The 17,303-nt window shown below is 38.4% G+C and overlaps 1 protein-coding gene across 1 annotated transcript in view; it reads right to left on the bottom strand.

Annotated features, from left to right (window-relative positions):
• The window catches only part of PIK3C2G (phosphatidylinositol-4-phosphate 3-kinase catalytic subunit type 2 gamma), a 410,949-nt gene that overhangs the window by 135,069 nt on the left and 258,577 nt on the right, over positions 1–17,303 (bottom strand). Inside the window, exons 21-24 of the mRNA XM_043882432.1 lie at positions 16,795–16,887; positions 15,235–15,364; positions 9,742–9,878; positions 7,221–7,390 (exon numbers count right to left, since the gene is read on the bottom strand). Of these exons, the coding sequence (XP_043738367.1) occupies positions 7,221–7,390; positions 9,742–9,878; positions 15,235–15,364; positions 16,795–16,887 (530 nt within the window). The remainder of the gene's footprint in view (positions 1–7,220; positions 7,391–9,741; positions 9,879–15,234; positions 15,365–16,794; positions 16,888–17,303) is intronic.

The raw sequence follows: 17,303 nt of genomic DNA, 5'->3' as shown, positions 1-17,303 counted from the left end.
TTAATAGTTGATTTATGTCCTAGAGTGTGGTGGTAAATATTTAATAACCTGCTCACTCACTTTTTCTAAGAAAAAAAAAGCTCTGATTTGTGACATTTGCCAAATTTCCATGATATATATTCTCCCACCATGGCTGATTTCAGGCTACCAGTGGAATGTCATTGAAATGTGGCGTTGAGAAGAAATAACACATAGTAGGCTCTTTCAAGCCAGTATTAGCCAGTTCTCACACAGCTCGGCTCATGTCTTAAATTACATCAGAAGTCAAGAGTGACTTGGTGAAAAACATCATAAACTGAATAAACCTGACAAAGAGTGTAATCTATTCTTTCAGGCAACAAGCTTCAAAGTCAGAGAACTAAAAGAACTAACAGTTCAATTTATGAATTTCAAACACATCCTTTAAAGAGTACCAAATAAGATATTTAGCTTTTTGATGGCTCAATTGGTAAAGAGTCTGCCTGCAACATGGGAGACCCAGGTTTGATCCCTGGATGGGGAAGATGCTCTGGAGAAGGAAATGGCAACCCACTCCAGTATTCTTGCCTGGAGAATTCCATGGACAGAGGAACCTGGTTGGCTGCAGTCCATGGGGTCAAAAGAGTCAGACATGACTGAATAACTAACACAATTTCATGATATTTAGATAACTTTAAACAAACAAACAAAAAACAATACCTAATGATGCAACCTAATTTCTTGTCACTTCATTTGGAATTTTTACATTATTATTAATTCCAACAAACATTTATAGAGGCCTCACTCAGTTTAAGGAAGTCTTCTAAGCACTTTACATATATCAATTAATTTAATCTTCAAACCAAATCTATGTTATAGCTGATTAAACTGATGCACAGAGAAGCCATGTGTTTAAGATCAGATCATTAGTAAGTGATAGGAGGTTTTTTGTTTGTTTTTTTTTTTAAAGCAGAACTTATCTTAGGGTATGAGACTAACTACTGCTCATATGGCCTCTTTAAATTATCTAGAAATAAGGCTGCAAGAGGTTTTCCCAGGTTGTACTAGTGGTAAAGAATCTGTCTGCCAATGCAGGAGACTTAAGAGACATGGGTTTGATCGCTGGGTCAGGAAGATCCCCTGAAGATGGGCAACACACTCCAGTATTCTTGCCTGGAGAACCCCGGTGACAGAGGAGCCTGGTGGGTTACCTCCACAGGGTCTCAAAGATTTGGACACAACTGAAGTGACTTAGCATACATGCATAAGGCTGCAAGAAAGACTTCATGCAAGTCCAGCATTACCAAAGTGAAAGATCATACGGACTGGAAATAATAGTCTAAAAAAAATAAAAGTGTGAAACAGTGAATTAGAACAATAAACATCACCAATAAAGGCCTTCCTTAATTTCCCCTCCTCTGTAAGAGAGTCACCATCAAGAAATCATTGAATGGAAATTTAGAGTTTATTACAATAATATTTTTATGCAATGAAAAACTTACTATATAGAAATAATCGTTACACAGCAACTTTGAAAAATTGTGGATGCATAATTTGTTAATCATTTTTATTTGAATCTTTGTGAGAGAAAATAAAGAAATGAACAAAATAATTAAGCAATATTTCAAAAGAAAAACCAATTGGTTTCAGAAAGTTGGTGAAATCTCATTGTTTTCATGGTGGGGATTTAGCCATTTTTTTCTCCCAGAATCATTAAGTAATGCTGGGGCTAAACTGTCCTGTGATTTAATCTGCCGGTGTAAATCCTCTTTATCTAATCTCATAATTAAAACCAACACTAAAGAACTGCTTTTTTATGTACAGGATGTGAAATTCTTCAAATTCATAACTGAGCTGTAACTTTTTTTTCTTTCTTCATAGTTAGAAAATCTACAGGAACCTCAGATTTGGTCTATTGAAGATAGGTTTTCCAGATTTCTGGAAAACTGAATTCAGAGCAGTGCTTCAGGGACACCTGAGTGAAGACTCCAAAGGAGTGTTGCTGGGCTGACTCACATAATTCAAGAATCAGAAGAGCCTGATGTTTATAAACATTTCTTAAACAGAATCACACAGATGGTTAGTGTGAGATGCTCTGGAATGATGATATAAGCATGAGTATTAAAGGGCAGTGGCACAGCAAGAAATCCCTTTATTTCTTGAGACTTCTCTGGAGGTCCAGTGGTTGAGACTCCGTGCCCCCAATGCAGGGGTACAGGTTCAATTCCTGGTTGGAGAACTAAGGTCCTGCATGCTTCAGGGCATGGTAAAAAACAACAACAAAAAAGTCCTTTATTTTTCAAGATCGTATTTTTATGGAGAATGTCACTTCATTACTGTTTCCTTTTAAGGAAACCAAGGGAAAATCTCTCCCCAGCTTCAATTTATTTGCATCTGCTTTGTTGGACTGTTAATTTCCATTATTAAGTTCTGTATCCTTGGCTAAGGGTTAAATCTGCAATATAGAGAAGGATTGTATGTGATTTCTTTTTGTCAACTCCATTCCCATTCATAACTGGAAACTGTACTCTTTTACGTGAGGTTAAGCAACTGTCTTGTGAAGTAATATCAGTTAATGTATGGGGTTAGTGACACTTTGTAAACCATAAAAAATCACACAAATACTTTCCTTCTCCATGTTTTTAAGGAGTAGACAAATAGGAGAAATATGCATTCTGGGATACATATGCTCTTTTTTCCCTGTGGGTACAGCATTTTTTGTAAAGGAGTATGATCCTGGCTTATTGCTGGTTATTACTGGGACATTTATATGGCCTTGCTAGGCTATAAGAGATTAGAATAGTCATAGAGCATGATTTACAAACCTGGCTTTGTACATTAGAGAATGTTTATTAATATGTCTAGTATGTGTATAAAAGAAGCAAGGTGTAGTTAGGTTTTGCTCTAGAGATCAGTTATATAATGTAATAATGAACACATTTATCTCAGGGGGATTCAGAAGCCTTTTTTATAAGAGACCTTTGTTCACCTAGCAACCAAGAACAACCAATGGACTTAGGATTGAAGAGTTGGCTGCTTAATGAAACAACATTCAAATGAATTCCAGAAATAACTGAAAGAGATGTGGAAGGAAATTATTGGATGCTGCCTGAGATTCAGGGCTTCCCAGATGGCTCAGTCATAAAGAATCTTCTTGCCAAGCAGGAGGTGCGGGTTCTATGCCTGGGTCGGGAAAATCCCCTGGAGAAGGAAATGACAACCAACTCTAGTTCTTGCCTGGAAAATCCCATGGACAGTTTTTGCCTGGAAAATCCCCATTGTGGGCTACTATGGGGTCGCTAAAGAATCAGACATGACTTAGTAGCTAAGCAGCAGCAGAAGCAGCAGCTATAATTCAAAATATTAATCTATATAGAGTAATAGTGAGTAGGCATAGTTCAGGTTAATCACTAAAGAAACTCAAGGCATATATTAATACTTCCCTGGTGGTCCAGTTAAGAATCAACTGGTGGTTAAGAATCCACTTGCCAGTGCTGAGGACATGAGTTCAATCTCTGCTTGGGGAGGATTCCACGTGCCTCAGAGCCACTAAGCCCCTGCATCACAACTATTGAACCCGCAATGAGAAACCCGTGCACTGCAATGAAGAGTAGCCCCTACTCACTGCAACTAGAGAAAGCCTGTGTGCAGCAACGAAGACCCAGGACAGCCAAAAAAAAAAAAAAGGAAAAAAGGGCAGAAGTATCAGTATCAAGAAAGAAATCTAAGGAGATATTGCCAATGAGCCTTACATAGTCACTGGTGGAGATAAAATCCTGCAAACAATAATCCACATGGATCACAATGCTTCTGTTGGCCACCTCAGCTGGTGCCCAATAATCTCAAGGAAAGACAGTGCCAACTTCATTTTCTTTCATCCAGTTAGTAATTATTGAATGGCTGAGGGCTGACCTGTGAATAGTTTATTGGCTGAGTAATTCAGCAAGGACTTTCCCAGTGGCTCAGCAGTAAGAAGTCCCCCTGCCAACGCAGGAGATGAGAGTTCAGTCCCTGGGTCAGGAAGATCCACTGGAGAAGGAAATGGCAACACACTCCAGTGCTCCTGCCTGGAGAATCTCATGCACAGAAGAGCCTGGCGAGACCCTATAGGCCATGGGGTCACAAAAGAGTCGGACTTGACTTAGTGGCTAAACAACAATTCAGTAAATGGTATTAAGAACCTACCGAAGTAAGGTTCTCTGCTGGGCACGTTTTCATGACCTCCTTAGTGGTTGCATTAAAAAAAAACTGTCACACTTCAGAAGCAGCAGTAGCTGCTGAAGCATCAATAAACCAACAAACTGGGCTCCACCTCTTCTGTAGACCCTGGTACATACCGCTAACATAGCACTTACCCTATTGTTTAGTAACTTGTTCTTTATTTTTTGTTTCCCCAGCTGAATTTTTTTTTTCTGTGTAACTGGAATATCTTTATGCATATTTTAACCACCCTGTGGTCAACACGGATGCTTATCTAATAAATGAATAGGGTTAACCTGAATTCTCAATGGACGATGTGCATATGTGCTAAGTTGCTTCAGTTGTGTCCATCTCTTTGTGACCCCATGGACCATAGCCCACCAGGCTCCTCTGTCCATGGGATTCTCTAGGCAAGAATACTGGAGTGGGTTGCCACATCCTCCTCCAGGGCATCTTCCCGACACAGGGACCGAACCTACATCTCTTATGTCTCCTCCACTGACAGGCAGATTCTTTACCACTAGTGCCACCTGGGAAGCCCCGCCCCCCAGTGGGCAATACAGCACAATAAAGATGTCACAATTTTAATGTAATCTTTAAATTTCTAGGAAAGAGTGGATCTTAGGGAAAGTGTTACATGAGTAAATTATGTAATATGCTCATAGCTGGTAACGAACATTTGTCTTTCATAAACCAGGTATCCCTCCGCTGTGATGTTCTAATTTTCTATACTTCTACCTTTTCCTTCACCACATTTTTGATAATTATTTATGTGTCGGTCTTCCCAGTATTCTAAAGACAGAGTAAGCACCACTGAGGTGGTTGTGGCTCAGCTAGTAAAGAATCCGCCTGCGCTGCGGGAGACCTGGGTTTGATTCCTGGGTTGGGAAGACCCCCTGGAGAAGGGAACGACTACCCACTCCAGTATTCTGGCCTAGAGAATTCCAAGGGGGTTGCAAAGAGTTGGACACAACTGAGCGACTTTCACTTCACTTCACTTCCCAGTATTCTAAAGACAGAGTAAGCACCACTGAGGTGGTAACTATAAACTATTCATCTTTGTATCCCCAAGGTTTATCATAGTTCTTCACACATAGACCATACCAAAAGATGTTTAAGGAATGAATGAGTATGTGGTGAATTTTCCTGAGCTTATTAATTATAGAAGGCAATGTTTTGAAAGTGATGAAAAGTGAAACAACTCCATTTGTAGGCCTTCAGAAAATAGGAGCTATCAGTTTGTAAGAATTGAACCTTATTATGTAGTTTATATTGGCATTTTAATACCAGATTATGACCATCTGGTGAAAATTCATCTTGTAATATTGTAGGAGACATTTTTATGTCCTCTGTTGAGGAGCTGTTTTTAGCTAAAAGTGACTGATGGGTCTTTGGAATGGTCTGATACCATTTCTACTTTAATATGAGGTTATCTTTTTAAAGCAAGGGACTTTTAGTCTTAGACTTCTGGTTCCCTTGCCTCCAGTTCAAATAAAATAAAACAAAAAACTGTTTATTCACCAGTCTTTTCCATTTCAGTAAATGATATAATTCTTTGCAAAGAATAAAAATCCAAGAGCCATCCTTGAATGCTTTCCTTATTTCTTCTACCCACCAGGCCTGTTTTCCCCGCCTGTTAATGATTGACAATGCCCAGTCAATTAGTAGGTCTTGTGGCTCAGATTCCAAAATATGTTTGGAATCTTCTTTACCATTAAGGTCTTCCCTTAACTATTGTAATAGTCTGCTAACTACTTCCATTATTTCACAGGACAGCAGGAGAGAGCTTTGAATTCCATTGAGATCTATCAATGGTTGCCTCTGAATGTTAAGTAAAAGCCATCCTCTACACCATGTCTTCAATGCCCTACTTGATCTGGCCTCCACCAAACTCTTCATCTTTCTTCCCTACAGCTCACCTCTCTATCCCATCTCCAGGCCCCAAGGCCTTCTTCTTGTCATGAGAACGCACCATGCTTAGTCTGTGCTCATGGCTGTTATTTTGGTGTCCTCTCTTCCAGGAATACTCTTCTCATGGATCTCCACAAGGGGATCACTTACTATACAGCTGTCTCTCATTTCTTCCAGAAGGCTGTCTAAAATATTAGATTGGCCAAAAAGTTCACTCAGGTTTCTTACAATGTTATGGAAAAACCTGAGCAAACTTCTTGGCCAACACAAATAGCATTCCTCACGCAGTTACTTTCTATCCCAATTCTCAGCTTTTGTTTCTTAGTATGAAATGAAACCCCTCATTTCCTCATGTTATCTTCTTTGATGTCTGTTTTCCATATTAGAAAGAGGTCAGGGTTTGTATTTGCTTCATCCACTGTTGCATCCTCGGAGTCTTGAATGGTAGTTGCTTACTGAATATTTTTGGAATGATTCAAGACTAATTTAGTCAGGAAGTGTGCTCATTTTAAGTGTGCTCATGTAAACCAGAGTGGTGATTGTTATGGGCAAGATACCAGCTGTATTGAGACCATGAACTCTGTCCTCACTGTCCATTCAAAGCTTATAAGAAAATGAAAATACCATGTTTCAAACAATTCAGACCAAAACAGGAATAGGATCCTGTGAGAGAAGGCCAATTTAATTCACTAACAATTTGAGGAACCTAATTTGTTCCATTAGGGCTTTCCAGGTGGCTCAGTAGTAAAGAATCTGCCTGCCAATGCAGGAGACACAGGAGGCAAGGCTTTGATCCCTGGATCAGGATGATCTGGAGTAGGAAATGGCAACCTGCTCCAGTATACTTGCCTGGAAAATTTCATGGACAGAGGAGCCTGGAGGGCTACAGTCCTCGGGGGTCACAAAGAGTTGGACACGACTGAGCGATTGAGCACACACACACACACACACAAACACAATTTGTTCCATTAATAATCTATTGAGAAAACTCTTCCCTTCAATATTATTAGCTATATAATCATGTTTATGTTATCTTAGGGGATTTGAGAGATGTAGAGCAACTCATCTGCTGGGTTTCTATTCTGTTACATGTTATAGATCACTTCAGGAGACTGCTTAATTACTACAATAAACATGTTTTGAGCACTCACCTTTTTATCCCTCCAAAGGTTTGTGCATGACCCAGGAATTTTCCAAAGTCAATATGAAACATGTGGCCCGACTTTGTTAGCATGATATTGTCGTTGTGTCGGTCACAGACTCCCAGGATGAATGTTACCACACACCAGCCAGCACAGGAATAGAAAAAGTTCCTTAAGACCTAATCAGTTGAAAAACAGTAACACAAAAGTAATATAAACACAAATGAGCAAACACAGAGGTAATGGTAAGAGTATGATAAAAAACAGAATTGTATCATCTGGAATCGATTCTACATCTCAGTTGAGAAGATATGATTAAATGGTTGGTTCTTGATATGCTACAGAAGAAGGTGAAGCAGTCTGTTCTTTGGCTTAATGAATGTTTTTGTTGAAATGAGAGAAAATATCTTTTATTCAATTAAAGCCAATTTTCATAGTTTATTCATAATGTGATCTTTTAATGTTACAGTTGCACAAGAGTGGATGACTTTTTTCAAGGTAAAAGAAGAAGGAACAACATGGCTCAATATTGCCTAGTCCTATAGAAATTTAAAATATCAATTTTGGAATATATGAAGTTTTTACACAAAATAAACTATATTGAGATGTTTCATCCCTTACAAATATATCATCCAGTTAATGCCCCAAACGGTTTGCTACAGTATATACTTGTGTGGGTGGAAGAAGGTTCCATTAAGTCAGTTGTGGCTTATGTTTCTTTAATGAACACAGGTTTCTTGCCAAAATTCCTTTTTCTACAAAAAAATTGTCTCCTGGGTATACATCATTTTGATGGATGATGGGACGATGAGTGTAACCATGGTGCAACCATGAGTGACAGGCTGAGCCACACATATGGACCTCCTCAGCTAGTGTGGCTGACCCTTGGGAAGGGAAGTCTATGTGGCTGGACTACATGCCGGGTCAGTTCCAGGTATCCCAAGTGCCTTAATTTGTCTGTCTCAATTTTCTTTACTTATGAAGATAATAAAATATGTCTCTCACATGGTACTTATGAATATTAAATGTATGTGGAAGCACCTCAAGCAATACAACCTCACGGTTTGTGCCTAACTCAAGTCTCAATTTTGGGAATGGGTAAAAAATAGATTCAAGATAATTTCATCTAATTCTTTGTTATTTGGACTCCCAAACCTGTATTTTGCTGTATTCCATGGCTCAGCTGGTAAAGAATCTGCCTGCAATGCAGGAGACCTGGGTTTGATCCCTGGGTTGGGAAGATCCCCTGGAGAAGGGAAAGGCTACCCACTCCAGTATTCTGTATAGTCCATGGAGTTGCAAAGAGTCGGACATGATTGAGTGACTTTCAGTGATTCACTCAATCTCATAGAAGTCTGGAGTGGATTAAATCTTGGGTCTCTCTTGCCTGTCCCAGGCCAACTAGGGTGACCAAACCTCCCAGTTTGCCCAGGACTGAGGAGTTTCCTAGAATGAGGGATGTTTAGGGCTCAAGATGGTTCTGAGCAAATCTGATGCTGACCCACATTGCATCTTTGTGTGTATCAGCATAAAGGTGTCCCTACCTCTCTAGGGGACCTAGCTGTACCAGTTCATGCTTTGGCAAGTGGGGCAAGGCCTGGCTCTAGTCAACTCATTCTTTCGTCTAGGAGCCCTGGTTGAGGGCAGAATCTGAACACTGTACACTGCAGGCTAGATGCCAAGGTAAAGTGGGGAAAATGTTTGCAGTCAAATGGAATACTATATTTTGTAAATTCTAAGATATAAAAAATGAAAACTCTATTATGCATTCTGAAAACATTAAAAGAATAAGGCATGAGAAAAGAAAACTTGGCAGAAGAAAATACATTGCAAAGGAAGGAGGGGGATTTATAGAAATTATAGATTGTGGACAAATAGGCAGAGGTAACTTAAAGACAGTTTCAAGAAGCATCATCTCATGTGAGATTGCTGTAAAGGAGACTGCTAAGTCACTATTTATAGCCCAGAATTTCCACCCAGAGGAAAAACCAAACACAGAAATTTTTCCGAGTTAATATACCAGTACCTTGGACTGCAAGAAGATCAAACCAGTCAATTCTAAAGGAAATCAACCCTGAATATTCATTGGTAGGACTGATGCTGAAGCTGAAGGTCCAAATCTTTGGCCGCCTAATTCAAAGAGCTGCCTCACTGGAAAAGACCCTGGGGCTGGGAAAGATTGAAGGCAGGAGGAGAAGGGTGTGGCAGAGGATGAGATGGTTAGATAGCATCACCAATTCAATGGACAGGAATTTGAGCAAACTCCAGGAGACAGTGAAGGACAGGGAAGGCTAGCATATGGCAGTCCAGAGGGTCAAAAAAAGTCAGACAGGACTTAACAATTGAACAATGAAAACAATATACCATTTAAACTGTGTTGTTATTACTAGACTGTGACTGAGTGAATTAGAATTCAGGAGAACTCAAGAACTCAAGAGGACTCTATTTTTTCATAAATCAGAATATCTAATAAGCCAGTGTATATCCTTATTTAAGTACATCATTTAAAATTAGCTACAGAAGGACAAACCTTTTCATAATCCACCTTTAAAGGGTTGTGCTGACTGAACCATTTTTTGATTGTATTTTCTTTCAAGGGTCCTATTGGTCCAAAACGACGATGGATTTTTGCTAGGGTTACAGCATCAGGCACCATCTGCACCAACCCTGGGTGATTAAAAAAGAGATTATGGAAACAGCTCTTTCTCTGCAGGATGAAGGATACTTAGGAAACACATCTTGATCTAGGTAACGACAACAACTAGCATGACTTGGATTACCCCCTCACCCCGCTTTTTTTCTTTTTTCAAATTTTCTTTTCTGAAGGAGTCTTACCTAGATGGTATTCCTTCTAATTTTTCCTAAATCCTGGGGAGTGATGAGGCTACTCATGTTTGGCCAGATGTATAAGAAGCATCTATTTCTACTAGATGCTTAGATGTTCCATTAAAACAATAGTAGAAAGTCAATCTAGATGGTCTCCCAGAAACCTCACTGAGTCAACAGAGTAGTGAATTAATTAATGTATGGCTTGCGCATTCATTTACAGTTTAAAGGAAGACATTTAAACTTGTATAACAAGCACACCTATGATATAAGTGAATCAAATATAATCTACATGACAAATATTTCAAATATATGATAAAATCAATGTTCAGGTTAATAAATGCTTCACTTACCAGTTTCACTTCTAGGAGTGAACAGAGTAACTCTGCAGTAAACATGTGCAGAGCCACCAGCTCCTTCCTTCCCAGTCAATGTTAAAGGGAAGCTATGATAATTTTTTAACAGAACATACATAGGTTGAACTTCAATAGGACCTTTGACCCACTAACCATCAAGGCTTCTTTTCACTGTATTCCTAAGGCTACTGGCATGTAAATATTTTCAAACCTTCTGATTTTTATTCTGTACAGAACAGCAATTTAAACCCAGTGTTTAAAATTCTCCTAGGAATAATGCCGAATAAACAACCTGTAATCTACAGTTCTGTAAATAAAGTCATTGAAAGAAATTAGAGTTGAGAATTTCTGATTTCCACAATCTTCAACAGATGCAAGAGTTGCAAACACAAATGCCCAAAGGGATCAGGGACATAAATGTAACTACATAAAAAGAGAGACAGTTAAGTTTTAAAAATTGACTGTTTCGTGTCTACCTTAAAAATATTCAAATTAAACAACAAATGAGTAGATCATAGTAATGGTGGGCAGAACACTTCTCTGTGTTGGATTTGGCCAGTGGCAGCTGGTTGTAGCCTTCATCTCTCTCTCTCTCTCTCTTTTTTTTTTTTGCAGCCTGAATCTTTTAATATTCAATAGCCCAGTCCAGGGTGACCATTAGGCATCTACATTGCTAGATCAGAGAGAAACTTAAAACATGGAGAGTGGGAATAGAATGCTGCAAGATATAACATATTAAAATCAATTTGTTGAAAACAAAAAAAAAAAGAAGGAAATGTAACATCCCAGAGATAAATCTGAGTCATATCTTTAATATCATTTCTCCCTCCCTGCCTAACAGTATTTGGCTCTTGTGCAGGTATTCCCTTGCTTATAGAGATAGTGAATGTAAAACTTAACATTTGACAGTAATATAATTACTTTGGAAACAGTAATATAATTCCTTTTTCCAACCCTGAAATTTTCCTTCATTCTTCCAGTTCCCCCGTTTGATACTTTCTAACAGAAAACCACGGCACCTGGCTCCACGGTTCTTCATCGCACCTCGCATTTGTTGTTGTTGTTCAGTCACTGAGTCACGTCTGACTCTTTGCGACCCCATGGACTATATAGCCCACTAGGCTCCTCTGTCCATGGGATTTCCCAGGCAAGAATACTAGAGTGGGTTACCATTTCCTTCTCCAGGGGATCTTCCTGACCCAGGAATTAAACCCACAGCTCCTGCATTGGCAGGCAATTCTTTACCACTGAGCCACCAGGGAAGCCCTGTGCATCTGGCCACACCCCAGACTAGCACGTAGATTAGCGCGCCCCCTAGATACAGTACTGTAGCAAAGTCAGTTATGCTTCAGACCTCATTTGTCTTCAGGGAGTTAATCACTGCTAAATCCCAAGTCATTTATCATAAGTTTTTCATTGCTGACTACCCGGAAAACTTTGTACCTCATTTATAACAATCATGGTGGCTAAATTCTGCCCATTAACTAAAACCATAATTTACATTTTTATACATTTTAAGCTACTATATATTATACACCTTTTAAACACTTCTAGCATAATTCTGTGCACATTGGGTAACATGTGTTTCTCCAATCCCATAGTTCTGTAATACAGCATTTCTCAAAATTTAATGCCCATATGTATTGCCTGAGGATCTTGTCAAAATGTAGGTTATGGTTCAGTAGGGTGGAGGTGGGGCCTGAGATTCTGAATTTCTAACAAGTTCGCAGGTGATGTCATGTTGCTGGTCCATAGGTCACACTTTAAGTAGCAAGGTTCTTAGGGAGAAAACTTTTTAAGATGGTATCAGACAAGGTGTGCATGCATGCATGCTTAGTCACTAAATCGTGTCTGACTCTTAGCAACCCTATGGACTATAGCCTGCCAGCTTCCTCTGCCCATGGGATTTCTCAGGCAATAATACTGGAGTGGGTTTCCATTTCCTTCTCCAAGAGATCTTCCTGACTCAGGGATTGCATTCATGTCTCCTGTATTGGTAGATGGATTCTTTACCACTGAGCCACCAGGGAAGCCCCCCATCTTATAAGGTAGTGATTCTCAAAAAAAGGTGCCTGAGAAACACCAGAGCAGCTTTTTGTAATCACTGAAACTGAGCCTCTCCACTTTCCATCACCCTCCCCACCCCTGCCCAGTGGAGAGCTTGATTTAGTAACCTGGCTGGATCCTAGATGTAACTGCTCCAATTTTCCTAAGTAATTTTTATGCCATCAAATCTGGAGCAAATTTGGAGCAATAAAATAAATCCTAAAGAAATTTCATCTGTTTGATAATCTCTTCCAAAGTTCCTACAACACCATATCCCAAGTAGTCATGAGAATTAACAATGTTGATAAAGTTATATTAACTTGTGGCCTGGAGTATACTCTCCTTAAGACCAACAGCCCTGTTTAGGTCGTTTTAGTATTCCTATCTTTGTGACAGGTGTCCCTAGCGGTTCAGCAGTAAAGAATCCGACTGCAGTGCAGCAGACACAGAAGACATGGGTTCGGTCCCTGTGTCAGGAAGATCCCCTGGAGAAGGGGATGGGAACCTACTCCAGTATTCTTGCTTGGAGAATGCCATGGAGAGAGGAGCCTGGCAGGCTACAGTCCATTGTGTCGCAAAGCATAGGATACTAGGGACTTAGGACACATGCATTTTACTTTGTGACATTTCTTGAGAACAGTAGATATTCAATAACCCTTGGAACCTGATTAAAAATGGAACCTAAATGCCTAAAATAAGACATTTGCTTTAATGATCACCATTTCAGTGGAAGAAGTATTTTTCCATTATAATCTCACAACTAAAGAAATTGTTGGTAGATAGTGGGGAAGAATAACTTGTTTGCCTAATTATATCTGTAACTTTGGGCAAGTCTAGAGTTATTTTTGCTGAATTATTTTATGAATGTTAAAAGTTTTAGTCTCCATTACATTCCTATGATTGTAAACAGAGAAACAAAGAGATGGAATTGAAGAATTCCACTGAGGTTATTGCTGTATTCAATTTCTGAATAAAAAGTAATCCATGTGACATCAAGAAGCTCAGCTTGGCTCATCTAAGCCTTGGCTCATTCTTACCCTTTCAACATATTAGGATATGAAAGAATTAGGTCATTTATGTGAGAAAAGGGAGAATAAAACTGAAGGAATAAGGATCTCTGAGTAGCAGTAATAAAAGACTTTCAGGATTTAGAACATTAGAAGTTCAGGAGTGGTACACTTGGCATGGAAACAAAGGCCCTATTATTAGAATCAAAATAATTGGGTAGTTTGACTTGTAACAGTAACCCTGAACTATCTAGCTGCAAGTTAACTAGGAGATGCTTCCATATTTAGCTTCTAAAATCTTGAATCTCAGTTGGCTTGGGGACTGAGCCTAGGTATGGGACCCCAGGAACTGGAGGGTGCGTGGAGGCAGTAACAGTTTTTCTTTTAAGATGATGGGTTTAAATTGTAGTTCTGTCTGAATTAAAAAGCAAAACAAAACAAAACAACATAATCCCTTTTCCAATTCTATGATTATTTTATCCCTTTGTTTATGCAGATATATCTTCTATGCTGCTGCTGACTAGTGCTCAGTTTTGTCTGACTCTTTGCAACCCCATGGACTGTAGCCCTGCCAGGCTCCTCTGTCCATGGGATTTTCCAGGCAAGAATGCTGGAGTGGGTTGCCATTTCCTTCTCCAGGGGATCTTGCCAACCCACGGATTGAACTTGGGTCTTTTGTGTCTGCTGTACTGGCAGCAGATTCTTTAGCACTAGTATCACCTGGGAAGCCCACATTGTCTATATTTCATACCAATTAACTTAATGAAATTTTAAGTGGCAATGGCCACATGTAAAAAAATCATGATACCTTAGAAATTATTTCTTCAATTTAGCATGATTGTAATTAAGTACAACTTTTACTTCTGATGTCTGCTTATTTGTGTGGATCCTCAACATTTTAAAAATGTGTACACATGTAATTATATTTACATATTAACATCTTGGCTTTTATACAGAGAAATGCTGAAGTAAGTTCAAAGTTTGCATATAGATCATCTTTGATTGTTGATATCACATTTTACTCAAAAGTCTTTCAGAAACTAAGTGCATGTTTATAACTTATTTAGAATTTTCAGAACTCCTTTAAGTGTTTGCAACTTTGTAAATTTTGTCTCAATTGGAAACAATTGTAATTTTTATGAGTAAGCAGATCTTTCTATTATCAGCTTAAAAAAGAGAAAAAATATGAGTTATTAATGTAAATAATCCTTAAAGACACTCAAAAGAATATTACAGTTAACATTTGAGTTGTCAGAGTCCTGATTAATATTTAGAAGGACATTATGCTTTATATAAATCATCTTTGTTTATTGTTTTTGAAACTAATTCTTTTTTTTTTTTTTTAAAGAAGAATGACTATGTTTGGGGCTTCCCAGGTGGTGCTAGTGGTGGTAAAGAACCTGCCTGCCAAAGCAGAAGAAATAAGAGACGCAAGTTTGATCCCTGGGTTGGGAAGATCCTCTGGAGGAGGAGGAAATGGCAACCCACTCCAGTATCCTTGCCTGGAATCCCATGGACAGAGAAGCCTGGCGGGCTACAGTCCATAGAGCCACAAAGAGTCAGATGCGACTGAAGTGACTTTAGTCACTTGATAATATTAGATTATCTTGGCTTATTGTTTTTGAAACTAATTCTTTGTTAAAAAAAAAAAAAAGAAGAGTGACTATGTTTAGTTCTTTGGATTTTAAAATTTGTCATCTAAAATGAAAGTTGTAGAAAGTCTGAAGGTATATTACCAATAAATGTGTGAGACAAGTAAAGTAAGTCAGCTTTCTAATCTATACTGACCTTGGCCTTTTCCTGTGGATAGACATCTATAAACGATCATTTGCATATCCAGGCCCTCCTGCAGCCAAATATTGTCCATCACTTGAATAATCTGCAGAACAAGCATATCCTGACGGAGATCATCTCCAGCCTGTTAGAAACAAAAGTATAGACTCTGGGTTTCTCCTTGAATTCCATTGAAAGTTTTCAACAACAGTATATGTCATTTCCTTCTCTGAATAACTTTCCAGCCTGACTTAGGGTGGTTTCAGTTGTTCTGTTAGCACTAAGAGTACCCTGTGTTTCTGATAGAAGATCAAAGAAAATAAGAACTTTCTTTTAAATGATTATAGAAGCTTTAGCAATCAAATTAGAAGTGTCTTGTAATGATGTTCCCTGATACCAACATTTCAATTTACTATCCATGTGCAGCCTCTTAACCTCAAAGTCTGGTGAAGAGAGGCTAAACAAATGTTCATCCAAATTTCAAACTCAGCCAAGTGACATCTCTTTCAAAGGAAATGTATTTGATGTGTTACAAATTTATACACTGATATACAGTTTGATTACCTGGAGCTTCTTGACTGGGAGTATAAATAGCACATATATGATTCATCAGACTGACTCATTGGCTTCTCTTACTTTGAAGGCAGTTACAGAGTTTTCAGAATAAATGGCCTTTGATAACAAGAAATCATAAAGGGTGATTTTCTAGCATAGGTGAAGGAAATGGAAAATGTCCAAAGGGGAAGGACAGTTCTATGCTGTTAGCTACCAAGAGGCTCAGTTTTGAAAATGCTTTCTAAATTACATGCAGAAGACTGTGTGCCACGATGAGATTTTGTGTGGTTCTTTTTCCTTCACTAAAAATGCAGTGCTGGGGGAACTCTTAATGCTTGAGGTTACACAGATCACAGCAAAAATATGGATGTACTAATAAGTGTGATCCTTAAACTAGTCAGAATTGAATAGAAATTCCACTCTGAGACCTTGTATTCTGGTTTGGCTGAGTCATTTAACACATTAATCGAATGACCGGCAAATATTTCCTTTGTTCCTACTGAACTGTAGGTAACATTTTACTCTACTGTCCCATGGGATTCGTGATAAAGACTGCTATGGCCCATATTTATGTTTTATTTAAAAAGAAGACAACAACCCAAATTACTAAAATAAGCAAGTGCTCACTAAGAAAAATTTTATGTTAAATCATATCATTTGAGTTGCAGCTGATTTTGATTCAAATTTAATATAGAGGCCAAAAGAAGACTTTCCCCTGAGAAACTTACCACAATTCTGCTTTCTGTACTACTCAAAAGTGATCATATAATTTCATTTATTGAAACATACCTCCCAGAGTTTTGCACTGAAGATTCATTGGCTTTGAGCCAGTAATGTTGGATTTATTGCCAATCATAGTGTGGCATGTACTGTAATTCTGTGAAAATGCGGAATCGAAAATAACTGGCATCATCTGTGCTGTTGCCAGAGGAATAGAGCTATACTAATTTATTTTTCTGAGTAATAAATCAATAGTCCTATCTATGGGATCAATTTGATGTTTCAGGAGAGCTACTGTACCTTAAAAATGACACTGATGTTTTTGCCCATTGGATTGGCATTAATGAAAGTAATCTTCAACGGCAAAGCATTAGATGTGAAATATGAACATGCCTACAGGACAAAAGCAAGAGAAATATGGTGAGCAAAATAAGGCAAAAAGAACAGTTTGAAATCATGGCCCCAGCGGAATCTGTTATATGAGCAAATGTAACACATATGAATAATTTTTACACTTTGAAACAAAGAAACATATTTATTTAAAAAAAGGCTTTAGTCTACCAACAAAAGCCTTCATTTGTAAACTAAAAAGCCAGCTCTTTGGCAGGTTATAAATCTTCAAGGACATTTTTTTCCTCATTGAGCAGTGATGGTGTGTAGGGGGTTTAAATAAACTAAGTAGTATGTAGGTATTGTGCTTTTGCTGGTTGGTTAATATCTAAAAGATGAAATTGCTATTTAAAAAGTATATATTTCCTTTTCATTCTTTCTGCCCAATAGCATATTTTAAGGAAACATGGATACAGAGT

The sequence above is a fragment of the Cervus elaphus genome, chromosome 22 (assembly GCF_910594005.1).
Source record: "Cervus elaphus chromosome 22, mCerEla1.1, whole genome shotgun sequence".
NCBI classification, from domain to species: Eukaryota; Metazoa; Chordata; class Mammalia; order Artiodactyla; family Cervidae; genus Cervus; species Cervus elaphus.
The sequence above is the reverse complement of the archived record's forward strand: the minus strand, read 5'-3'. Positions and strand labels throughout refer to the sequence as shown.